The following is a 26,681-nucleotide window of genomic DNA, read 5'->3' as shown; positions in this document are numbered from 1 at the left end:
ATTCCCTGCTTTTGGAGTTTATAGAATCATAGAATCAAAAAGGTTGGAAAAGACCTCAAAGATCATCAAGTCCAACCTGTCACCCAAGACCTCATGACTACTAGACCACAGCACGAAGTGCCACATCCAATCCCCTCTTGAACACCTCCAGGGACGGTGACTCCACCACCTCTCTGGGCAGCACATTCCAATGGCTAACAACTCTCTCTGGCAAGAACTTTCTCCTCACCTTGAGCCTAAACTACCCCTGGCACAGCTTGAGACTGTGTCCTCTTGTTCTGGTGCTGGTTGCCTGAGATAAGAGACCAACCCCTTCCTGGCTACAACCACCCTTCAGGTTGTTGTAGAGAGCTATAAGGTCTCCCCTGAAGCTTCTCTTCTCCAGGCTAAGCAACCCCAGCTCCCTCAGCCTCTTCTCATAGGGCTTGTGCTCGAGGCCTCTCCCCAGCCTCATTGCCCTTTTCTGGACACGTTCATGAGTCTCAATGACCTTCTTAAATTGAAGTGGGTAAGCTCCCAGAACTGCACAAGGACGCAGATTATTAATAGGAGGCACTCGTCCTCACATGGACTCAAATCCTTGTGTATTTAGGCATTTCTGCAACTCACATTACTGGGCTGTCAACATATCCCACAGTTATTTAATCCACTAACCCTCCCAACACACTTGGCAGGTGAAGCAGTGCTATTATTCCTGCTTTAGTGGTGGTGAAGGGACGCATGAAGAGACTAATGCACAGAGTCCCGCAGAACAGGTGTTGAATCCAGGCTTCCTGAGTACTAGGCCAATGTCCCAGGCACAAACATGGCTGTTTAACCCTTTCAATTGGTTGGTTCTGAATAAAGTATTTTAGCTGCCTTGGCATTGTAGTTCCCTTCTCCAAGGTCTGTGTGTTGAGGTGCTCAGTGCTGTGTTCTGTTGGTATTCACCTCGCTTCTTCCGTGGTCTGGGACAGGTTTGTTGCCTAGATCAAAATGATGTTGGTTGCAGTGATTTTCTTTCCTCTTCCATTGCTCGTCATTGCACCTAGGTCTCCCATCACTCCAGTCTCCAAGTTACTTTCTTATTTTAAGTAGATCTTCTTATGTTTTTGTTTTTACCACCCTCCAAAAGCCATGTTATGGAACACAGTTAATCTTCTACCAAGTCGAATTTTGTTTGAAATGGTTACTGAGGAGGAAAGTAAGGGAAGGAGCTGATACCAGTGCAGAAAGGCTGGCCTGGGCTGTAACTGAGCTCTCTAGGATCTCTCTTCCAAAGACCTTTTCCCTTCTGGGTTCCATGTCATTGTTTATGGAGCTTTAGCCTGAGTTTTGTTCAAAGCTGTCGGCACTGTGTTACAAGCTACAAATCAAATCCTACCTCCTTGAACGCCTTCTTTCCTCTCATGTTCGGACTTTGCTGTTGATGCCAACAGATTCGTGCCAAAGCAAAGCAGAACTGCTTTTGCTCCCTCAGTATTGGCAGAAGTTTGACTAATGACTGCAGACTGTTGCCCATTGAGAAAAAATAACTGGGGGAATAACTGCTAGCAGCAGAAACTTAATAGCCTATATTTGCTAATTGGGGAATTGGCCGAATCCATTTTTTCCCAGCTTTTCTGCTACCTGTTGTGTCTCCTGCTTGGTAAGTTTTTCTTAGGCACCTCTTTTAATTGGGTGAAGGGCTTTGTAGTGCTTCATGGCTCCTCTGTGGTGACTTGGTTTGATGTAATTCGATTTATTTCAGCTCTGCAGGGTCATCTCTGTTTTAATTACTGCATCTATTTATTTTTTCCCCTCTTGCCCTGTTGCAGATAATTTTCAAGATCAGATGAAGCGAGAACTGGCATACAGAGAAGAAATGGTACAGCAGCTACAAATTGTAAGTCTGCTTTCTCTGCTAAAAATCTTATGAGCTGTCACTTTATGGTTTTTAAATGCATTCCTCAAACATCTCCGTTGTGAGCTGTGTGTATGTACTGGTACCAGCCTTGTAGTACCTTATGCTTAGCAAGGTATAAGGATGCAGTTCTCAGCTGGTTTAGAGTCTAATTACCTGGAGATTTACTTTCTTATGGTAACCAGATGGGTCTTCATGTTTCAACTAAACCAAATGCATTGACTCAAAAATGAAAGGTGCTTCCTCAGAGCAAAACTCAAACCTTAAGGAGTTAAATGTTTCTACCTTGTAGGAGTTTCCAAGGAGTGCTTTTCAGACCTCAATTGTTGCAAGACCAGCTTCTCACTGGCAAATACACTTTAGGATGAGTGTCTTTTTCAAATTTCAGTCTCCAGAAGAAGTGCTTAGCTTAGCAGTGAAGGATTGCAGACACAAGTTCCTGTTTGGTCTCTTGCTTGTTGTTTTTAAATTGACAGGGATTCTGCCTCAGTGTGTAAGTATAACTCTAGATCACTGCATACATCTGTGCTGTCTTGAAAATTTGATGTACTTAATCCAGTGGAAACAAAGGGTGGAGTATGTGAAGTTGTTTCTTACTCAGATGTCGCTTAGTCTGGTTTCAAGAAGCAGAGCATTGCCTGCTTATGCTCGTTTTGATAGTGCTCTGTCTGTGATCAGTCTGATGTTCTCAACAGGATTTTTTTTTGAGGCAGACTTGCTTCAGAGATATCCCCACTTACCTGAGTCATGCTCAAGCATCTAAATTTTCCTCATATTTGTCACAAACCCTGGTGTAGGGAAGGCACTGTCAAGCCTCCTGGTACTGTCATTTTCTAATTGATGGGCTTGGACATAAAATAAAGCTGAAGGCCAGGATTGTCAAACTTGTGCACCTGTGTTTAGAGGCGCTTAGGAGTGCCTTATTTTTAGACCAGCTGAATGTTCCTGCTCCCTGATCCTGCTGACTTGAGAGATTTCAATGAGAGATGGAGGAGATTGTTTGCAGAGGGAATTTAAGTCCAGAGCATCTTTGAGATATTTTGCTGCTGGTCTCCATTCTTTTTTTATAACACATTATTGTGTTCCCCTTTGTGTCCCAATGCCAGGCAGGGAGCTTGGCTCAATCTATGAATTGCATTGTACTTCTCCTGCTGCTTTGGACTTGATGCAGGTGGCCTGTTTGATTCCTCCTGTGAAACATGCTTGAGCACAAAGTTTGTGGGCCCGCTTCAGCCTTTATCTCCTGTGTCAGCTGAACTTGGGGCTAACTAACTTCCCTCTCAGGGAGAGAATAGGTCATCTTTGCCGTTCAGTTTGTGGCCCAGTTGTGAAGTTCTGACACTGGATATCCCAGACCTCCAGTGAGCCAGGTGTGATGATTTTTTTCTGATTTTCAAAGATGAGGAGAAATCACAGGGTTCAGTGTAGTGCATTTTCTTGGGTAGGAAGATAAATATGATGATGTAATTCACACCCTTTTCACTTACTGAAATCATTGGAGGTGGTGGAGTCACCGTCCCTGGAGGTGTTCAAGAGGGGATTGGATGTGGCAGCTGGTGCCATGGTCTAGTAGTCATGAGGTCTTGGGCTGACAGGTTGGACTCGATGATCTTTGAGGTCTTTTCCAACCGTGTTGATTCTATGATTCTATGATTAAACAGAGCTTCCTGCCTGGACTTAGAACAGTTCAAACGTCTTATGTATCATAGTGTCAGTCAGGGTTGGAAGGGACCACAAGGATCATCTAGTTCCAACCCCCCCTGCCATGGGGACAACCCACACTACATCAGGCTGCCCAGAGCCTCATCCAGCCTGGTCTTCACTACCTTCCAGGGATGGGGCTCCAACCACCTCCCTGGACAACCCATTCCAGGGCTTCACCACTCTCATGGGGAATAACTTCCTCCTCACATCCAGCCTCAATCTCCCCACCTCCAGCTTCATTCCATTCCCCCTAGTCCTAGCACTACCTGAGATCCTGAGAAGTCCCTCCCCAGCCCTCTTGTAGCCCCCCTCAGATACTGGAAGGCCACAATTAGGTCACCTAGGAGCCTTATCTTCTCCAGACTGAACAGCCCCAACTCCTTCAGTCTGTCCTCATAGGAGAGGTGCTCCAGCCCTCTGCTGATCCTCGTGGCCCTTCTCTGGACACCTTCCAGCACCTCCAGATCCCTCTACAGGGGCTCCAGAACTAGAGGCAGTACTCCAGGTGGGGTCTCCCCAAAGCTGAGTAGAAGGGGAGAATCACCTCCCTTGCCCTGCTGGCCACACTTCTCTTGCTGCAGCCCAGGATCTGATTGGATTTCCGGGCTGCAAGTGCACACTGAGAGCTCCTGTTGAGCCTCTCATCCCCCAGCACCCCCAAGTCTCTCTCCTCAGGGCTGCTTTCCAGCCAGTCACTGCCCAGCCTGGATTTGTGCCTGGGATTGCCTCGACCCAGATGCAGATGTACTGCACTGACAGTTTAGGATCTCTTCACTAACTGTGGCTGCCAGAGTTTAATTATTGCTAAATGTTGCTCACATTTAGGTGTCCCTCCCAGTTATCAGTGAAACCAATTAAAGAATGTTTGCACATGAAAAATGAAGAGACTGATGAACAAAGTGTGTTTTTTAAGCAGGTTCAACTCATCCCACTCGGTGGATGACAAGGGAGGTCAATCTGTGTAACACCCTGAATGGGCTCAGCCTGCCTGACAGGGCCACAAGGGTGGTAAGAGCCACACTTCAAAGTTGAATTCCTCCTCCAGCTTAGTGGACAATGAGGACTGTCCTTGCTTGCCGGGGCTGAAACAGCAATAGAATCATGACAGTGACCCTGAGGAAAACAAAACCCAACAATTTATTGTTTCTTTTTCTAACAACTATCAACAAGTGTTGTGGATAAGGGCACTTTGTCAGAAGAGTTATTTCCTTACCAACTGATTTACAACAAACTAGGCAATGTCTATCAAAAAAGGCAAAACAAACAAAACAAGAAGAAGAAAACTGAGATAAAAGAGAAAGAGGAGAGTGAGGTAGAAAAAAGAGAGGTTTCATTACCCTTAGACCCAGTGTTGTTGTGCTTGATCTGTAAGTGGTGGGTTGACGAAGGTCAATGCATGTGCTCACCCTTATATATCTTAGTCAGTCTGGGACCACCTTTGGGGTGGCCACTGTAAACTGGGTGAGAAAAGGAGGCAGCAACAGACCAAAGTTTGACCTGTCAGCCAGTGCATGCTCAAACTGATGTTTTCCAGCTGTTTGGGGGTGTAGAGAAAAGCAGATCCCAGCTCTGCTTCTTCAGGGCTCAATCCATCTCTCTCATGATGCCCCTAAGAATGGTTCCAGCTCAAATTGTTTTGAGACAAGACAGGCCAAGCTCCTTGTTGGTCTTAGACATAGGTGCAGAAATACTCAGTAATGTTTTGGTTAACAACTTAAATGGAATCAGCACTTCTGATGGGATAATCTGTGCAGTTAACTTTATTCATTAATGTGAATGTATCTTGTATGGGTCTATCTAGAATTAAGATTCATGAGCTGAATGCCCTAACGATAGAACTCCTTTGGTCTTCACGGGTTGTGGCGTGGATGAATTGCAGCTTTTACTGCAGAATACAGAGAAAAATATCATTACTTTGGGTTTTATGTGCTTGGTGGTTGTTTTGTTTTCACCAGAGGCAGGTTAGTTCTTTTTCCTGTGCTCCTGGGATGTGATGCTACCGCTTTAACAGAGCTGCCTTCATCTTACTTTCTTGTTAAGATAGGATTGCAAAGAGGAAAGCGAAAGCACTTAATGCATGCTTAACTCTTCATTTTACTTGCATCTTCATAGGTGTATACCTTTGTAGTACTGAGCTCAAAACATGCTGGTATACCTAGCCACAGAACTTGATGTAATTGCTTTTTTAACTTCCAAACAACAGAAGTTCATAGACTCAGCTTTCTTTTGTCTCTTCTTACCACTGACGGGTTGCACAACTTTAATGAGTCCTTCCTGAAGGCTTGTTCCATGATCATGAAGACATCTCTTACAACTGTGTGTACCAGAGGCAGCTTAGTTTTGCCAGAATCATAGTTTCACTTGCCCTGAGCTGTGGTTCTTGAAGCTGCACAACTGTGTAGTCAGGTTAAAATGAGCTGCCTTGGTGTATTTGATGCATCAGTAATGTCTGGAATACAACTAGCTGGAGATAAGCATGTAAAAATGAACCAAATATAATTGTACTTGAAAAGTCCCTACTGCAAACACCTGCTGTAACCTGACTGTTACACAGAAAGGACTGCTTGCAGGTAGTGTTTCATGCCCAGCCAGTACTGAACACCAAACGTAGTGCTTTTATCTCTCAGTTCTTGGGTGACATTGTGAAACTGCAATGCAGAAGACGATGATAAATGGCCGCGTGTGGAGGGCAGCCGCGCTGAGTGGGGTGACAGCTCCGGGGGTGCTGGCGCGGGCTCCGGCTGCCCTCTGCTGCTCCCTGGCCCTCACTACACCCGTCATTAAAAGTCTCGGTTAAAGCAGTGTTTAATCAATGAGCTTTTATTTTAAAGCTCTGTGGGCTCCAGCCTTTAATAAAAGTGGTTTATGGCTTCCTAAAAGTCAGGAGCAAGGCTCAGATCATTGGGAAGGTGGAGGGTGGGCCCTGCCCTATTACATACTCTGCACCTCATGTTTTTGACGTTACCTGGCTCAGTAGGTAGCTGGAACAGTGGGACATTGTGTGTCCATCAGCAGTATCTCTTGAGAAAGGTGTTGCCCAGTGTCTGAAGCAGCTACCGGGAAGTATTGCCAACCTCTTTGTGCCAGGAAGCAAACAGTCATCATATTTAACAGCAAAATGGGTCTTAAATCACTGAGTGTTTTTTTCTCTTCCTCTTCTTTGAAAGTGCTGCTTCCCAGGTTGGCTGAGTGCAGTGCATATACTTGGAGGTCATACGTAAGATACAGATTTTATATATGGGTTTGGGCATGGCTCTTCTGGCTTCTGTTATTAAGCCATACAGAAGGGGCCACTGAGAACAAATCACTGCCCAATGGGTTGGGGTGAATTCTAACATGGCACCTGTGGTATGACATCAGAAGAGCTCGTCTGGATTTGCAGTTGTCAGTTTCTGCCCAGTGTGACCAGAATTCATCTGTCAGGGTGGCCCAGTCAGACTAACAGGGGCCACGAGGATGAGCAGAGGGCTGGAGCACCTCTCCTATGAGGACAGACTGAAGGAGTTGGGGCTGTTCAGTCTGGAGAAGAGAAGGCTCCGAGGTGACCTCATTGTGGCCTTCCAGTATCTGAAGGGGGCTACAAGAAGGCTGGGGAGGGACTTCTCAGGCTCTCAGGTAGTACTAGGACTGGGGAGAAGGGAATGAAGCTGGAGGTGGGGAGGAAGTTCTTCCCCATGAGAGTGGTGAAGCCCTGGAATGGGTTGTCCAGGGAGGTGGTTGGGGCCCCTTCCCAGGAGGTGTTTAAGGCCAGGCTGGATGAGGCTCTGGCCAGCCTGATCTAGTGTGGGTTGTCCCTGCCCATGGCAGGGGGGTTGGAACTAGATGATCCTTGTGGTCCCTTCCAACCCTGACTGATACTGTGATACTATGATAACAAAAGCACTGAGTCAGCTCCTGTTTGAGGCTCTGTATCTGTCATACTGTCTTCTAAGCAACTGTGTTAGTGGATCACATTTTGAAAGTATAAACTTTCTTCTTAGCTGCCTGGTGGGAGAGAAAGATCAGAAGCAGCATTCCCAGCTTGACACTTTTTATTCTCTTATATTTTTGTGAATCCCTCTAAAACATTGCCACAGAGAAGTAGAGCCGCCAAGTAACAAATTTGAGCCTCCTGCTAATAGCCTAGCTTTTCATCATTTCCCTTCAGGAATCCCTTAACAAGTAGTTTGTAGATTCCCAGGAATCACTGACCACAGTTACAACCTGCCAGGAAAAGCTGCAGTGGTGTTTACCTACCCTTAGCAACCTCAGTTACTTGGATAGCTATAACCAGGCAGTGAACAATTCATCTAATTTCACGTAGGTGTAGAAGGCAACAGGTCTTTCACAGTATCACTAAGGCTGGAAGAGACCTCAAGGATCATCGAGTCCAACCTATCTCCACAGACCTCACGACTAGACCATGGCACCAAGTGCCACATCCAATCCCCTCTTGAACACCCCCAGGGACAGTGACTCCACCACCTCCCTGGGCAGCACATTCCAATGACGAATGACTCGCTCAGTGAAGAACTTTCTCCTCACTTCAAGTCTAAACCTCCCCTGGCACAGCTTGAGACTGTGTCCCCTTGTTCTGGTGCTGGTTGCCTGGGAGAAGAGATCAACCCCTTCCTGGCTACAACCACCTTTCAGGTAGTTGTAGAGAGCAATGAGGTCACCACTGAGCCTCCTCTTCTCCAGGCTAAACAATCCCAGCTCCCTCAGCCTCTCCTCACAGGGCTGTGCTCAAGGCCTCTCCCCAGCCTTGTTGCCCTTCTCTGGACACGTTCAAGTGTCTCGATGTCCTTCTTAAACTGAGGGGCCCAGAACTGGACACAGGACTCAAGGTGTGGCCTAACCAATGCAGAGCACAGGGGCACAATGACTTCCCTGCTCCTGCTGGCCACACTATTCCTTTGAGGCATGTGAGTTATGCAGGCAGTCCTTTGTCTTTTCAGCTCAAGTGGAGAGTGCTGGTTTTTTCAAATTTCTTTATATGTCCATGAACTGAATTCCTCCCTCATTGCCTCACTTTGGGCAAATAATAATATTCAGAGCTCAGAAATGGATCTAACTGTAAGTCATCTACTATTGGCCTTCTACTCCTGGTGCTGCTTTGAAGCAACTCTGTTCTTAAGAGGCAGGCAATAAAATAAATCAGGAACTATCTACCTGCAAAATTGATTTCTATTTCTGCATCATCTTTCACCCTTATCTCTAAAGATTCACATGGAGTGTTTAAAAGAGGAAAAAAACCTGCTTCATGGTAATGCTGGCAGATCTTCAGAGGCATGAGATCATGTTCCTCTGGGTCCTACTGTAATTAAGAAAAACACCAGTAGGTTTAACTCCTACTTTAGATTGTATGAAGTGTAGTAGCTTGAAATTTACCACCACATTAAGTAGGTGCTTTGTACAGTTAATGTATTCATTATACAAACAGGGAATATCCACGTTCGTGTGCAGGGACCTTGGTCATTGTATTGCCTCTCACTCCAAAAAGTAGAGGGAGGAAATAGCAGTGTTTGATTGGGATTTCTGCTTTAGTCCTCTTCTTAAATTGTTCAGCTAGATTGTTTGATTGTTGACATCTGTTCAGAACCTTGGATTTCTTGGGCTGCATCTTGTGATGAAGTCCCTGTCTCCTGTCACCCAGATAACAACAGGTGAAAGAGTGTATCTGGAGCTCAGTGTCTACTATGTCTTACAGATTCCAATACAGGTTTCATTACTTTGCTCCACCCAAGGGAAAACAAAACAAACCCAAAATGCTTATGTTTTTTGACATTACTTTCATCTATGCTTTAGCAGTTGGGATAATACAGTAGTTTTGTTTCATAGAATCATAGAATCAAGAAGGTTGGAAAAGACCTCAGAGATCATCAAGTCCAAGCTATCACCCAACACCTCATGACAGCTAAACCATGGCTTCAAGTGCCATGTCCAGTCCCCTCTTGAGCACCTCCACGGATGGTGACTCCTCCACCTCCCTGGGCAGCACATTCCAATGGCCAATCTCTCTTGCTGGGAAGAACTTTCTCCTCACCTCTAGCCTAAACTTCCCCTGGCACAGCTTGAGACTGTGTCCTCTTGTTCTGGTGCTGGTTTCCATATGTTCTGTTACCTTCATTTGATTTTTGGTGGAGTTCCCTTCCAGATTTAGTGGTACAAAATGGAAACAGTCCTTTTGATGCCACAGGTAGCATACACATCCCTGACTGTGTGCAGAAAAGTGAGCTGAGAAGTACTGCGTTTAGCAGAATTTTGTTTGCCACTGTCTGCTTTTTTAAGGCAGGTGACTGGAAGATGACAATGCATCAGGGTGTGTTGTGGGTTGGTAGGAGGGAGCTGTGCCTCTTTCTCCAGTAAAGCCAAATGTCAAAGAAGCACCATGTAGAGTTAATGACTATTAAGAATGGAAGCGAAAGCTTCCTTTCTGTTAGAAACTGTAGAAATTCTGAACAAAACCAGATGTGTATGTACCAGCCACAAGCCAGACCCTGCCACTGCCTGTGGGCAAAATAATTTTTCTATGGGATTGGTGTTCTCCACTTCTTAAATGTACATGGGATGGAGACTGAGTGCTCCAGCATTGCCAGACTCTCCATTGCCTCACATCCTGCGTGGAACAGTGCTGCTCTGAGCACATGCCACTGCCCACCCAGACAGGAACAGTCTCTGTTCATCTCATACAGCTGTAAATACTTTCACAGGGCAATAGTGGAGGCTCACACTCTAGGGCATGCTGTTGGCACTGAGATTCCTCCTCCAGCTGTCAAAGGCTCGGTGCATGCTTTTTCTTTTGCTTGATCTCAAGCGTCATTCTGTCCATAAGCACCATGGGTGCAAAACATGAAGTTTTCCAATGGCAGTTAAGCTGCACATCTGTCTCCTTCCCTACATAAATATGTACTTTGCATTTAGAGGAGCTATCCTGGCTGGATAGTCTTTTGACTGAGGTCTTAAGTGCATTCTATGGAAATGAGAATTAACTAAATACCTGTAGATACTCATCAGATAGTAGTGCTTTGGGGTGCTGAAGATACCCTCTTCAAGCAACAGAAGTCAGGGTGATGTGTCATTGTGTACTCCACCTAGAGAGGGGATGCAAAGATGAAATCTCCAAAAGAGGGTGGTGTGCAGGTAGCTACACTTTGATGTCCAAGTGTGGAATGGAATGGAATGGAATGGAATGGAATAGAATAGAATAGAATAGAATAGAATAGACCAGGTTGGAAAAGACCTCAGAGATCATAAAGTCCAACCGATCACCCAACACCATCTGATCAACTAAACCATGGCACCAACAGCCTCATCCAGTCGTCTGAAGTGTAGCAGGGATCTGACATATGCTTTAGAAGTTAATCCCCAGTCCTGTCTGGTTACTTGCACTTTGGTCATGTTGTGGAGCAGAATTGGAACTTGCAAAGAAGGATGTGTTCCAGGAGTGCACACAGGATTGTACTCTTGCTCTTAATGTGCCTAGGACCAGGCTAGAGCTAGCCCAAAGGAAGAAAAGGAAACAACAAAAGAAATGCAGTATAGGTACAGGGGTTTTCTCCATCGCAGATCCACTTCCCTTGTCATATATTTCCTATTAATGTGGACTCTTTTCCTATCAATGTGTTACTCATAAGACACAGAATGCTTGCTGCTTAAAACCAAACTGTCTTGCTTCCATTATTGCTGGCAGTGGTGGTGCACCCTTTGATAAGCATAGTACATTGGATCTCTGTGCCCATTTGAGTGCAAGACACCATGATTACACAGAAGGGGACTATATTGCCATGGAGAGCCTTAAAAATCCACTCCACTGTGGCACCAGAGTTACCCAATGCTCATCTATCAGCAAGCAGACATTGTAGGTAATGCTGTCAAGAAGGTGACATTGTAGGTGATTTAACTCAGGAAGAAAGTGGCCACTTCCCTATTGAACATCCACCTCAGTTTCATTTATCACCAGGAGGACAGATAAACTGACACATTGAAAAGATGCTGATGTGCCCAATATAGCAGAGAAGTGGATTAAGAGCAGTCAGTTTGTCAGGATGTGTGCTGCTGTCTTATCTAGGTCAGTACAGCTTGGGAGATGTCCTATATAACTGGCGGCCATGCGGACCGGTGTTGCCTGTTGGCCCTTGTGAGTGGGAGAAAGGAAGAAAGCAGCTGGTACAGCATCAGGGGTCTCAGATGAAATGTGCTTATCCAGGCAGTTCCCTTTGGAGCTAAACCGTGGAAATGGGTGATCCAGTAAAGGGGTTGTTTGCAAACCCTTCTCTGCTGTGGTTTGGAGAGGAGCTTTGTAGCCTTCGCAAACACAGCTCGGGAAGGCAGTTCAAGAACCTGGTGGAGAGGAGAGCTCTGTTTCTTGGGGGGATCTGGCAGCAAGCTTCCTGATTGATGGGGTTTATCTTCAGTTGAGGGTAGGAGTTATAAGACTAGCCAGACAGAGCACCTTGTCTTTTCAGGTCATCAGTGGTTTGAGCATCTCAGTTCTTGCACACACATTTCCCTTTCCTGAAGGCTGTTCAATGGGGAAGTATCTTCCTTTCCCTGAGAGGCTTCTGCTTTCACTCAGCCAGACAGCTCATCTTTGCAAACACAGCTGCTTTCTGGTGCTGCTGCTTCAAGTAGATTTCCCAAAAGATGAAAGGGTTAAGTCCTGAGCTGCCCATGCCCCTTTCTTCCCTCTTCCTGAGCCTTGCCTGCTCTTTTTCCTCCTTAAGAAGGTCAGGCATGGAGAAAGATGATACTGCAGCACAGAAACACTGAGCACAACTCACACAAACGTCCTCACATACTGTGGGTGTAATGTAAGTAAAACCAAAGAGGGATGCACAAGAATGTCTGTTAGGTGCAGGTACAGGTGTGGAGGTAAATGCACATGCTTCTAATGTGTTACCAAATGAGTGGGGCAAGTCAGCTGGATCCTGTGCATTTGCCTGTCTGTTCCTTCTGCTGTTTGTGCAGCTTGGGGCCTTGCTCCTGACTTCAGCCCAGCCTGTTCCATAGAATCATAGAGTGATTTTGGCTGGAAGGGACCTCTAAAGGTCATCTACTTCAATACCACTGCAGTGAGCAAGGACATCTTCAACTACATCAGGTTGCTCAGAGCCCTATCCAAACTCACCTGGGATGTTGACAGGGATGGGGAATCTACCACATCTCTGGGAAACCTGGACCAGTGTTTCACCATACTCAGAGTAAAAAGTTCCTTCCTTATATCTAGCCTGAATTTCTCCTCTACAGTTTAGAACCACCTCCCCTATTGCTGTAACAGGCCCTGCTAAGATGTCTGTCCCTAAAGCTTTCTCTTCTCCAGGCTGAACTCTCTCAGCCTGTCCTCACAGGGGTGGTGTCAGCTTGCAGTAATATATTTGACATTATTTGTGAATCTATACTGGGTGTCTGACAGCAGAAGCACATCACCTCAGTGTGCAGCAGCACCTGGGAGCGCAGGGACATAGATTTTCTGATCTCAACCTGAATTCCTCCAAGCGTCCTTCCAAAAGGCAATCTCAAAGAAGAGTGAATTTATAGTCACTTAGATTCCCAGCTAGGGAGACATCTCAGAGCAATTTAGTTTTGTTGCATTCTGAAGGCCCAGCACTGAAAAAGAGCATCCCCATACTCCATTCCCAGTAGCCTGTGTGCACATCATCCCACTTTGTTTCTAAATATAACTGTTCCCTAATATCCCTATGTTCTCTGTTTTTCTTTAATTATTTGTTCCACTTCAGTGGCTTCCCTCAGATTGGTGTGAGTCAGAAATAACTATTATGAATTTCCTAATTATGGTGATATAAATAAAAGAAGTCTCATACTCCCAACCTGCTGTATATCAGCTGTGCAGGGATCAGTGTTGTGTTGCCTGCACTGCTTCCGACAGCTGATTTTTCTCTTCACACAGAGTAGCAGACTGAGCAGTGGTTTAATTTTTGCCAGCAACTGCTCTAACTAATGCATTGGATGACGTTTTCCATGTTGGATTTCAAGACCTGTTGTTTTAATTTGGGCCATTTTAGTTTTATTTCTGCTTCAGCATTCTTGCAGTGTTGTGAAGAGTCCAATCCTTTAATTTAAGGCACTGTTTCCTAAAATTTTACAGAGAAGCAAGCAAAGCCTTTAATTTACAGGGTTTCCAGCTTGGAGGTCTCATTAGCCAAATCTTGACTTAAAGCAATGTCTTTGTTTCTGTGTCATTGCAGATTCCCTATGCAGCAAGCTTGATCAGGAAAGAAAAGCTTGGTGCACACCTCAGCAAAAGCTAAAGGTGAGCTTGTAAAAGAAGAGATCTTACTCTGTCTGACCTGGACATCGTGGTTTTCTTTGCAGGCACTTACAAGAATTAAGAGGATCTTTCTGTTGCTTGATGTTACTGATTCTGGTCTAATGATTCTGGTCTAAAAGCTCTGTCTGTTGAGGTGTTGTGCTGTGGTTTAAAGCTATTAAGAGACATGTCACTGGAATTTTGAGGCTTCACTGGGCTACCCCAGGATCGAGAACTGACAGCTGTCCGAATCCTGAGGTCTAATCTCCTAAGCACGTGCTTCTGCATTCTGGCTCTGGAAAGTGGTGCCAAGTGGAAAGAGGGAAACACCTTTGCATTCACAATGCAGTAAAAGTTCACACACAGGCAGGTAGGGATGGGGGATTCTGCTCATAATGGAGCTGCTTCATCTCTGGGAAAGGGCAGTGTGTTTTGGGAGCTTTACAGAACTACGCTGACACTGTCTTCTGCAGCTCAGTCTCCTGCAGCTACTCTGCTGCCCATGTGCAGGATCTTCCTCAACCTTAACACTGCATTTTTCAAGGGTACTTTTTAGGAGCATTCAGTTAGAGGAAACACTTTCTCCATCAGCAGCCTCAGAGATTCCAGTTTTGTGTGCTGAAGCCTTAACATTTAAAAGAAAGTGGTTTTGGTTGGGGGTTTTTTTTTGTGTTGGTTTTGTTTGTTTGTTTGTTTGTTTCCCTGTGAGTGGTTGATTTTGTTGTGGCTGTTGGTTTTGTTTGTTTGTGGGGGTTTTATGGTTTTTTGTTTTATTTTTTTCTGGTAAAAGAAGAAGATTAGGGCTTTGAAGCAAAGAGCTGGTAGCCCTGCTACTGTGTTACGCCACAAAATCTGGCTTGTGGATTCACTCCAAAAATCCCTGAGGTGGAATACATGGATTAGTGAAAAAAGGAGCTATTTGTACACAGAAACTTCACTAGTGCACAGTGTACAAGTACTGCAGAGAAAGTCAGGGGCATTTGAGAAGGGTTTGATAGTATAGATGGTGGAGTGCTACCTAAGCTATGGAAGAAGCAAATACTTTAAACCATTAGGGTTAGGATAGAGAGATGATCAAGTATCTGTGGGCTTGAGCTCTGGCTGCTGAGATAAGGAGATTCACCTAACCATCAAGCTGGTTTGTTTTGCCCTCTTGTGCATACTTTCTTACTGACTGCTAGTGTTTTCCAGTTGAGTCTACATTAATCTGAGCCCTGATTTAAAACAAATTCAGTGATACTAATATCCTGAATAAAAAAGTATGCCTCCTCAGTCGAGAAGCATCAGGTCTGGCCCTGAATGCCTTGTCCAAAGCACTGATCTGCAATAACAGTCTGCCTGAGGATGACAGCATCAAGATGCAGAGCACTGTTTGTTCCCAGCACCAGGGTTTCATCAGCTGACACTCCCTGCAAGGAAGGTGCTGGCATCACAGCTACAAGCGTTTCCTACTTGTTTGCTGAGAGAGTGAAGGATGGATGCATTTCTCACGCTGTTTTTGTTTTCAGTGGCACACCATCCCTGCAGACAACAGGGATTTCTCTAAGTAGGCCCTAGTGGTTATGAAAGATTAGTTGTTACTTAACTGCTAAGCTAAATCAGTCAAGCAGAGAATCACAACTATATTGTTCAGAAGCAATTTCAGATTCGCAGTGAGCCAAGCAGAAAAGAGTTGCTTTAAGAGGAAACATGTATGCATGTGCATACCCACACAGCACACTGCGGGGGTGAAGCCCCCAGTGTGTTGCAGAGCAGCTACTCAGGTAGTGCTCTGTGTTTCTCAGCTACCCTTTGTTGGGCTTCATGTTCCTTCCCACTGCAGGTCTTGTGTTTAGCCGTGCTTCAGTCAGTTACACTTTGCACTTTAATGTGAGCATTTCCACATTTCATTCCTACAAACTAGTGAAGTCTCAGAGGATGCTTCTGGTGCAGGTGACTTGTGTGTATGCCCTTTTTTTTTTTTGTTGGACTGTAAATAAAGATTATAATTATTTGAGTAAAGAAATCTCAGACTTGGGCTCAGTGTTGGTAACATTACATCTCTTTTTTTTAATTTTTTTTTTTCCATTCCCAGAAGCACAGAATCTTTTGCAGCTGTTATCTTGTGAGTTACAACCCACCACTCAGAAACCTGACTTGTATAAAGACTGAGAAAAATGGAAGGGCTTGGGGATTTAAAGAACAAACAAATCGGGTTTCCTCTGAACCCAAGGACAAGTGACCTCAAAGCATCATGGACAACCATGTAAAAAAATAGAATGTAGCAGCCATTTATTAGTTAAAAACAAACAAGCAAACAAACAAACAAAAAATACAAAACAGAATGGACAAAAAAAAAAAAGAAGAAAAAAAAACAGAAAAGAAAAGGGGAAAAAAAAGAAAACAGACAAAAAAAAAATCAGATCAAAAAAATCAGACAAAAAAATCAGATTAAAAAAAATCTGACAAAAAAAACAGATAAAAAAAAAACCAAAAAAAATCAGATTAAAAAAATCAGATGAAAAATATCAGATAAAAAAAAAATCAGACCAAAAAAATCAGATGAAAAAAAAATCAGATGAAAAAATCAGACAAAAAAAATCAGATGAAAAAAAAATCAGATGAAAAAATCAGACAAAAAAAATCAGACAAAAAAATCAGACAAAAAAAAAATCAGATGAAAATATCAGACAAAAAATATCTGACCAGAAAAAATCAGACAAGAAAAAACTGGCAAAAAAAATATCTTGGGGGAAAAAAAAAAGTAACAAAACAAAGGAAAAAAAAATATTTTAAAAAAAAAATGCCTGTCCTGGATCTTTTTTGGTGGTACCAAAGTTTAAGTCTTTGTGTTTTTAGGACTACTGAACTTGATAGAGCAAAATGCTTTCAATGAATGGTACAGATGAGCTGTGAAAGGAACTGCCGAGCCTTTCAGCGCTGCAAGCGATGACGGCGTCTGCCAGCTCGTCTCTTTACTTTTGAATAGTGATTGTTTTATGTTAACAAATGCACATCCAACCAGATGGGCCTGAGCCATGTTTGGATGGATTAAATGGGGATAAAGCAGCATTAGCCATACACAGTGCTTTTTAAAAGCAGACTGAAAAATTCTCACACCCTTTTTTCCCTCGGCCCTTTGCTCCTCCTGTATTTTGCCTGCTGTATGAATTACGATTGTACTCCTCTGGAAATATTTTACAATTTAATATTGAGTGTAATTAAGAATATAATCACTGTTATCAGAAAAAAAAAAGGAAAAAAAAAAGGTATTTAACTCTGTTGTAGTTTCTTTATCATTCATGTGGATAAAAAGTCTATAATAAAACAAAAAAAAAGAAAACTATGAGAAAATAGTTGGAGCTTCTCTGTAATTTAATGCTATGCTTACTCCCTTAAAGCAGTAAATCTGTAAATTTATCCCCAAGAAGACTTTTTCAGAAGTTTTTTTGATCCAGAGATACAGTGTTGGAAGTATTTCATGGCAGGAATCCTCTGCCTCTGGTTATTTAGAAAATGCTGGAAAGCAGAATTAGTGGATTTTCAGGAAGTGCCTTGCAGATCTTATGCTAAACTTAGAATTAGAATTAGAATTAGAATTAGAATTAGAATTAGAATTAGAATTAGAATTAGAATTAACCAGGTTGGAAGAGACCTTTGAGATCAAGTCCAACCTATCACCCAACACCATCTGATCAACTAAACCATGGCACCAAGTGCCTCATCCAGGCTCCTCTTAAACACCTCCAGGGATGGTGACTCCACCACTTCCCTGGGAAGCACATTGCAATGACCAATCTCTCGTTCTGTGGAGAATTTCTTCCTAAGATCCAGCCTAAACCTCCCCTGGCACAGCTTCAGACTGTGTCCTCTTGTTCTGGTGCTGCTTGCCTGGGAGAAGAGACCAACCCCCACCTAGCTTACAACCTCCCTTCAGGTAGTTGTAGAGAGCAATAAGGTCTCCCCTGAGCCTCCTCTTCTCCAGGCTAAGCAACCGCAGCTCCCTCAGCCTCTCCTCACAGGGCTGTGCTCCAGACCCCTCCCCAGCTTTGTTGCCCTTCTCTGGACACCTTCCAGCAACTCAACATCTTTCCTAAACTGAGGGGCCCAGAAGTGGACACAGGACTCAAGGTTGACTTTGGAAGACCACAGCCATAGTCTTCAAGGTGTATTCCTGAAGGTGTGCAACACCCTGATGACCAGATCTTTCCTGAGTGACATTTGTCTTCATGCAAAAGGTCTCAGACCCAAGCACAGTGTCATTTCTGTGCATACAACTGTATAAGAGATTGTCCACAGCAATATACCAGCACCAGTATCTGAAAGTGCTCTTATCCACCCCTGGCATTTGAATGCTTTGCCAAGTTGCTCTCTCATTGTTCTCCTTGTTCCTAGCAGATCCCTGAGAGGTGAAATCAGCTGGCTTTACAGTTGCTTGGTGCAGCCTAACAGATCTGGAAGGCAGGGCAGGAAGGGCACACACTGCCTGTTTTCATGCCCTTGCCCTCTTAGTTTGCTCCTTTAGCAGGTGAGCTGATGAGCCTCAAATACAGGACTCAGAGAACTGGTGGCATTGTGGTGTGGAAAAAAAGCAAGAGAAGTGCTGTAAAAGCTGGACCAGGTCAGACCAGAAGCTCATCTGTGCCAGTAGCCTGTTCCCAATAATAGATGAAATCATACACTTTGTGAAAGCACACAAGCAGTTAGAGGTACATTCCCAGAATATTGTTTTAGCTTCTAATGATTTATTGCTCTTGGGTTTTCTTATCTAGACGTGATGTCTTGTTTTTAATAACCCTCAATGGATTTTTTTCTCTCTTGAACTTGTCCAGTGACTTTTTAAATCCTAGGCACTTTTAGCAGCTTAAAGCATCCTGTGGCAACAAGTTCCACAGCTTAAATACAAGTTGTGAGTGAAAAAAGCAAACACCAGCTTCTGATGTTCAGAGCTGCCCCTTGTGAGCTTCACTTTACATCCTAGGCTTCTTTTACTGATGAGATCTCTTGCCAGTTGACTGCTGGCAATACCTGACTACCTCCTCCATGCCAGTCATGATTTCATAGGCATTTACTGAGCCTTTTTGGTTGTCTTTTATCCAGTCATCCTTCCAGCAGAAGCAGTCCCACAGCTTTGTAGCATGTACCTTTTTCTGATCAGCTACAGCTTTAGCTGTGTGGAGTATTCAGGATATAGGATACAAGACAGATGGTAGTGCAGAGTGACATGATGATACTTTCTGTGATGAATGAACTCGACTGTAGTGTGGTGGTAAAATGTCTTACCACTATAGATCAAAAATTTTGCCCAGACATAAAGTAATCCCATTGCTCAATAAGAAATTACTGCTCTAATGGCTTCTGAGTGCCAGAGCTTCTGGATGTGGTCAGGCATGCATTGTCCCTCACCATTTGAGAGCAAGCCTTTTCAGACCCAGGAGCAGACACAAAGGATCTACAGCAGATTTATTTGCCTTCTACTACCTTCTCAGCAGTGTTCAGACCATCATGTTTCCCCAGTGATTCCCATAGCAAGTAAATAGTGCATCCCTATGTTGTTGAAGTTGTGAAACCGTGTGTTAAATGGGTATTTGACACAAATGACACAGTGGTTGTACCACCAGCATGTTCCAAACTGAACATTCAGACCCAAAATGTCCAATTTAGTGGTGGTGAATGGTGCCACATCCAGCTGGCAGCCAGGCACTAGTAGCGTGCCCCAAGGATCAGTGCTGGGCCCTGTGCTCTTTAACATCTTTATTGATGATCTGGATGAGGGCATTGAGTCCATCATCAGTAAATTTGCAGATGACACCAAGCTGGGGGCAGGAGTTGATCTGCTGGAGGGTAGAGAGGCTCTGCAGAGGGACCTCGACAGACTGGACAGATGGGCAGAGTCCAAGGGCAGGAGACTGAACACATCCAAGTGCCAGGTTCAACACATTGGCCACAGCAACCCCATGCAGAGCTACAGGCTGGGGGCAGAGTGGCTGGAGAGCAGCCAGGCAGAGAGGGACCTGGGGGTACTGGTTGATGGTAGGCTGAACATGAGCCTGCAGTGTGCCCAGGCAGCCAAGAGGGCCAATGGCATCCTGGCCTGCATCAGGAACAGTGTGGCCAGCAGGAGCAGGGAGGTCATTCTGCCCCTGTACACTGCACTGGTTAGGCCACACCTCAAGTACTGTGTCCAGTTCTGGGCCCCTCAGTTTAGGAAGGAGGTTGACTTGCTGGAACAAGTCCAGAGAAGGGCGACGAAGTTGGTGAGGGGTTTGGAGCACAGCCCTGTGAGGAGAGGCTGAGGGAGCTGGGGTTGCTTAGCCTGGAGAGAAGGAGACTCAGGGGTGACCTTATTGCTCTCTACAACTACCTGAAGGGAGGTTGTAGATAGGCAGAGGTTGGTCTCTTCTCCCAGGCAGCCAGTACCAGAACAAGAGGACATAGTCTCAGGCTGCGCCAGGGGAGGTTTAGGTTGGATGTGAGGAAGAAGTTCTACACAGAGAGAGTGATTGCCCATTGGAATATGCTGCCCGGGGAGGTGGTGGAGTCTCCGTCATTGGAGGTGTTCAGGAGGAGACTTGATGGGGTGCTTGGTGCCATGGATTAGTTGTTTAGGTGGTGTTGGATTGGTTGAAGGGTTGGATGTGATGATCTTGAAGGTCTCTTCCAACCCGGTTTATTCTATTCTATTCTATTCTAATTTGCCCTTGGTTTGTTGTGATAAACCTCCCAGTCAGGAAAGGGAAATGCCAACTGCCTGGTTTGTAACTGATCTGCAGACCACAGCTGCAGCTCTGAAGATGGAACATAAGTCAGAATCCAGCATAAATGAGGTGTTTTGAACGAAAAAATCATTTCTCATGCTGATAAGGCTCAAGAACGTGATCCTAGAAAACAAACAGAGCAGCCACCACCTAAACAAATCTACTTTGGTAAACATCCGTGGAAGTTCCTTATCACCAGTTGCTTTCTGTTTGCTTTCCTCTTGTGCCAAAGTTCACACATGCTAAAGTGATGAGGATCCCATTAAAAGTTTGTGTTTCACAGACTCAACCCTCCACCAGCTGGCATCATAAAGAAAATCAAAACCAATAAAATAAAAGGATGCTGAAGGATAGTTGGACTTGGTGATCTCAGAGGCCTTTTCTAATCTAAATGCTTCTGTGGATTATCCAGTATTTGCTACAGTTGCATATGCAGTATACATGGAATGCATAAAATGGTTTGAATTGGAAGGAGCCTGAAAGATCATCCAGCTCCAGCCACCCTGCTCTACACACATACCCTAAGGCTGTGTCTGTACTGATGTTCTCCGCACTTGAACTCGCCTGTAAATTGTTGCAGTGCCTCAACAAGGGTTGTGTTTCAGCCCACCAATGTCCTGGGATGGCAATTCAGCCATGAGCTGCAGTCCTTCTTGGTGGCAGCTTGGGTATGGCCACCCTGAGCTGAAAGATCAGGGTTCTGTGGCATGGATACAGCTTTTGGGAGCCATAAGGGAGCAGTCCCAGCCATGGCTAATTTTCTGGGATAGGATAGGCTGTGTTGTTGCTGTCCCTAACATGAGATGAATGTCATGTTAATGTGGAAAATAAAGATTCAATTTCTCCTACCCATGACATAGTATCAGGGTTGGAAGGGACCACAAGGATCATCTAGTTCCAACCCCCCTGCCATGGGCAAGGACACCTCACACTAGATCAGGCTGGCCAGAGCCTCATCCAGCCTGGGCTTAAACACCTCCAGGGACAACACCCCAACCACTTCCCTGGACAACCCATTCCAGGGCTTCACCACTCTCATGGGGAAGAACTTTCTCCTCACCTCCAGCCTGAATCTCCCCACCTCCAGCTTCAGTCCATTCCCCCTAGTCCTAGCACTACCTGAGATCCTGAGAAGTCACTCCCCAGCCTTCTTGTAGCCCCCTTCAGATACTGGAAGGCCACAACTAGGTCACCTCAGAGCCTTCTTTTCTCCAGACTGAACAGCCCCATGCAGCTGATGAACAAATGCCAGGCTCTGCACATGGGTCACAACAGCCCCAGGCAAAGCTACAGGCTTGTGGGAGAGTGGCTGGAAAGCTGCCCATCAGAAAAGAACCTGGGGGTATTGGTTGATAGCCATGTGAGCATGAGCCAGCAGTGTGCTGAGGTGGCCAGGAAGGCAAATGGCATCCTGGCCTGTGTCAGGAATAGTGCGGCCAGCAGGAGCAGGAAAGTGACTGTGCCCCTCTCCTTGCCACTAGTGAGACTGCACCTGAAATACTCTGTTGAGTTTTGGGCACTCACTACAAGAAGGACTGGAACATGCCCAATGAGCAATGAAGCTGGTGAAGGGTCTAGAGAACAAGTCTTATAAGGAACTGCTGTGTGAGCTGGAATTGCTCAGTTTGGAGAAGAGGAGGCTCAGAGGAGATCTTACAGCTCTTTACAGCTACCAGAAGGGAAATTGTTGAGAGGTGGGTGTTGGTCTTTTCTCCCTAGTGTGAAGTGATAGGATGAGACAAAATGGACTCAGGTTGCACCAGAGGAGGTTTAGGCTGGATATTAGAAAAAAATGTCTTCACTGAAAGGGTTATCAAAGACTGGAATAGGAGGAAGGTGGTTGAAGCTCCATCCCTGGAGACATGCAAGATCAGACTCGACGTGGCCCTGGACAGCCTGCTCTAGTTTGAGGTGTCCCTGCTGACTTCAGGATGGGTGGACAAGATGACCTTTGGAGGTCCCTTCCAACCCAATGCAACTTGTGAACCTATGAATCTGTGGTGGAGTCACCATGCCTGGAGGTGTTCAGAAGACATGTAGACCTGGCATTTCAGGATATAGTTCAATGGCCGTGGTGGTGTTACACTGGAAGTTGAATTCTGTGATCTTGGAAGTCTCTTCTAACTGAAACAATTCAATGATTCTAGCACCTTTAAGAAACCTGAGTACTTGACCAGATACCATGTGTACATCTGAGAGGCTGCATTACACATCTTGGTTTTAGCTTTTCTTTCAGCAAACCCCCCTGAGAATCGCAAAAACCACAGTGTGGTCTACACACTGAGCTGTGATTTGAATTTTCCTGGGTGCTTGAATGAGCAATAAATAGATTCAAAAAGGTCATTAGCAATTGACAGAATCAGATTGCACATGAACTGCCCCCAATATCTTCAGACTGAGTCCTCTCAAAGTAGTGGTGCTTCTTCAAAAATTAGGACTTACCTCATTTCCCTCTGAGATACTGCAGTGCTACAGGCTGGGGTCAGGGCGGCTGAAGAGCAGCCAGGCAGAAAGGGACTTGAGAGTACTGGTTGACAGCAGCTGAACATGAGCCAGCAGTGTGCCCAGGTGGCCAAGAAGGCCAAGGGCATCCTGGCCTGCATCAGGAATTGTGTGGCCAGCAGGAGCAGGGAAGTCATTGTGCCCTGTGCTCAGCACTGGTTAGGCCACACCTTGAGTCCTGTGTCCAGTTCTGGGCCCCTCAGTTTAAGAAGGACATCAAGACTCTTGAATGTGTCCAGAGAAGGGCAACAAGGCTGGGGAGGGGTCTGGAGCACAGCCCTGTGAGGAGAGGCTGAGGAAGCTGGGGTTGCTCAGCCTGGAGAAGAAGAGGCTCAGGGGAGACCTTATTCCTGTCTACAACTCTCTGCAGGGAGGTTGTAGCCAGGAAGGGGTTGGTCTCTTCTCCCAGGCACCCAGCACCAGAACAAGAGGACACAGTCTCAAGCTGTGCCAGGGGAGGTTTAGGCTGGAGGTTAGGACTAAGTTCTTCCCAGAAAGAGAGATTGATCATTGGAATATGCTGCCCAGGGAGGTGATGGAGTCACCATCCCTGGAGGTGTTTAAGAGGAGCCTGGATGAGGCACTTGGTGCCATGGGTTAGTTGATTAGATGGTGTTGGGTGATAGGTTGGACTTGATGATCTCAAAGGTCTTTTCCAACCTGGTTAATTCTATTCACGGTATCACAGTATCACAGTATAACTAAGGTTGGAAGAGACCTTGAGGGTCATTGAGTCCAACCTGTCACCACAAACCTTATGACTAGACCATGGCACCAAGTGCCACGTCCAGTCTTCTCTTGAACACCTCCAGGGACGGTGACTCCACCACCTCCCTGGGCAGCACATTCCAATGACGAACGACTCGCTTGGTGAAGAACTTTCTCCTCACCTCGAGTCTAAACCTCCCCTGGTGCAGCTTGAGACTCTATTGAGATTCTAGTCTAGTCTAGTCTAGTCTAGTCTGTTTAGCCTAGTTAGTTATATTGGTAAAGTCTGTGCCAAGCAAAAGCAGGAAGGTGTAGGAGATATGTGCTTTCCCTCACTTGAGAAAATGGGAACAGGCCTTCTCTCAGAACTGCACTTCTATGTGCCTTCAAAACATCTCCCTCAAAGACCTTTTTTACCTTCTGTTGACCTCATGCTGGAATGACAGGTGAAATCCTCTTCATCCTGAGCAAACTATTTGAAGTGGACAGCATGTCTGACTATTTGCTGCTCATGAGACTGAGCATACTGATGGATAAATACCATGATTATCATTAAACAAAGAAGCAAAACATAACAAAAAAGCAACTCTGCATGAATAGGGCCAATAAAAGATGTTTCAGTAAAGATTTGGGAGTTCTGTGTGAAGTGGGTATGTCAATCAGGATAAAATCTCCTTTTTCACAGTACTGATCAACTCTTGGCTGTTGACTCTTGTCTTTTCTGTGAGGGACCAATGTTCAGATATACTCAAAATACATTTCTTCTCCATAATTTTCATGGAGAACTTCAAGGCTGTTGTGACAAAAGTTTTGTATACATTTTGCAGTGTGCAAAAAATTAGCACCCTCTCAGCCAATCTCTGTGGATTTTTTAGGATGTATCAAGAAGGAATTAACTAAAACAAAGCCTTAGCATTCACTCTGACCCTCTTGGACAACCACTTTTACCCCACTGGTTTTCATAGCAAAAATGTTGGGAGAGGTCCTGTAGAACACCAATTTCCTACCATCTTCTGTAGCTCTTTCTCTTCTAAGTGGTTTGTCTGTGGAATTTATGCCCAGATGAGCATGGCAGGGGTGGTGGGACTAGATGATCTTTAAGGTGCCTTCCAACCCAAACCATTCTGTGATTCTAAATCTATTCTGACACAGTTTTACTCAGCTAGCTTGGATTACTTAGTATATTTTTGAGAGGGCTTTTTGTCACTGCAGTAAGATTATCCTTGATACGTGTGCTGATGTGAAGTGTTTAATCTCCAAGCTGCTGGCTGAGTATCCACTAATAAATCCCAGAGCAGGTAAATAACCTACAGCCATACTAAGAAGCTCAGGCCCTGCATATGGCTTAGATCCTGAGCCCTGTGGTTTGAGTCTCTGCAGCCACATTCACGCTTGGCTGGTTGCCCTGGTCTCACCTGGTTTGTTTTAACTGTGTGGGCAGTTTGCAGTGGTAGACTGCACCCAATCTGCCCTAGATAAGATGTTCCTGCATGTAAGAGCAGCTTCCTCCACTTCAGCTGTGATTTCAAGCTTCTCCACAAAACTAAGTCCAAAGTCAGGCAAATACCAGGATAAAAGGAAAGCAAGAAAGGAAAGAAGGAAAGCAAGCAAGCAAGCAAGCAAGAAAGAAAGAAAGAAAGAAAGAAAGAGAGAAAGAAAGGAAGAAAGAAAGAAAAAAAGAAAGAAAGAAAGAAAGAAAGAAAGAAAGAGAAAGAAAGAGAGAAAGAGAGGAAGAAAGAGAGAAAGAGAGGAAGAAAGAAAAAGAAAGAAAGAAAAAGAAAGAAAGAAAAGAAAAGAAAAAGAAAGAAAGAAAGAAAGAAAGAAAGAAAGAAAGAAAGAAAGAAAGAAAGAAAGAAAGAAAGAAAGAGAAAGAAAGAAAAGAAAGGAAAGAAAGAAAAAGAAAGAAAGAAAGAAAGAAAGAAAGAGAAAAAGAAAAGGTAAAAGGATGTTATAGATCCCCTTCAGGAATATGGTGAGACCCCACCTGGAGTACTTCCTCCAGTTCTGGAGCCCCTATTACAAGAGGGATCTGGAGGTGCTGGAAGGCATCCAGAGAAGGGCCACGAGGATGAGCAGAGGGCTGGAGCACCTCTCCTGTGAGGACAGACTGAGAGTTGGGGCTGTTCAGTCTGGAGAAGAGAAGGCTCCGAGGTGACCTCATTGTGGCCTTCCAGTATCTGAAGGGGGCTACAAGAAGGCTGGGGAGGGACTGCTCAGGATCTCAGGTAGTGATATAGGACTGGGGGGAATGGAATGAAGCTGGAGGTGGGGAGATTGAGGCTGGAGGTGAGGAGGAAGTTCTTCCCCATGAGAGTGGTGGAAGCCCTGGAATGGGTTGTCCAGGGAGGTGGTTGAGGCCCTGTCCCTGGAGGTGTTTAAGCCCAGGCTGGATGAGGCTCTGTCCAGCCTGATGTAGTGTGAGGTGTCCCTGCCCATGGCAGGAGGGTTGGAACTAGATGATCCTTGTGGTCCCTTCCAACCCTGACTGATACTATGATACTATGATTCTAATATTCAGAATAACCCACTGCCTTTTCCTTAATGTCTCTGAAAGTTCTCACAAGAGAAATTTGCAGAGAAGGATGTGTCCCACTCACAGACTCACAGAATACAAGTTGGAAGGGGCCCCACAGGTCATCTGGTCCAACCTTTTTAAGTGACAGTGTAGTTTAAGTCAGATGGTCCAGCACACACAGAATAGAAATAGAAAAAAAGAAAAAAATAATAGGATAGGATAGGATAGGATAGGATAGGATAGGATAGGATAGGATAGGATAGGATAGGATAGGATAGGATAGGATAGAACAGAATAGGCCAGGTTGGAAAAGACCTTCGAGATCATCAAGTCCAACTTATCATCCAACACCATCTAATCAACTAAACCATGGCACCAAGTACC

General features: G+C 45.0%; 1 protein-coding gene across 3 annotated transcripts in view; it reads left to right on the top strand.

Annotated features, from left to right (window-relative positions):
• Positions 1-16,062, top strand: part of SKOR2 (SKI family transcriptional corepressor 2) — a 32,176-nt gene extending 16,114 nt beyond the window's left edge. For 2 of the 3 annotated variants that reach the window (XM_054178478.1, XM_054178477.1), the window contains exons 7-9: positions 1,797-1,864; positions 13,774-13,838; positions 15,910-16,062. In XM_054178478.1, the coding sequence (XP_054034453.1) occupies positions 1,797-1,864; positions 13,774-13,836 (131 nt within the window). In that variant the 3' untranslated portion in view covers positions 13,837-13,838; positions 15,910-16,062. Of the gene's footprint in view, positions 1-1,796; positions 1,865-13,773; positions 14,229-15,909 lie in introns of those variants that run through there. The other variant, XM_054178479.1, reaches the window with a different exon arrangement.
• The last annotated feature ends 10,619 nt before the right edge of the window (positions 16,063-26,681 follow it).

Source organism: Dryobates pubescens, chromosome Z (assembly GCF_014839835.1).
Source record: "Dryobates pubescens isolate bDryPub1 chromosome Z, bDryPub1.pri, whole genome shotgun sequence".
NCBI classification, from domain to species: Eukaryota; Metazoa; Chordata; class Aves; order Piciformes; family Picidae; genus Dryobates; species Dryobates pubescens.
This window is presented reverse-complemented; position numbering and strand designations above follow the sequence as displayed.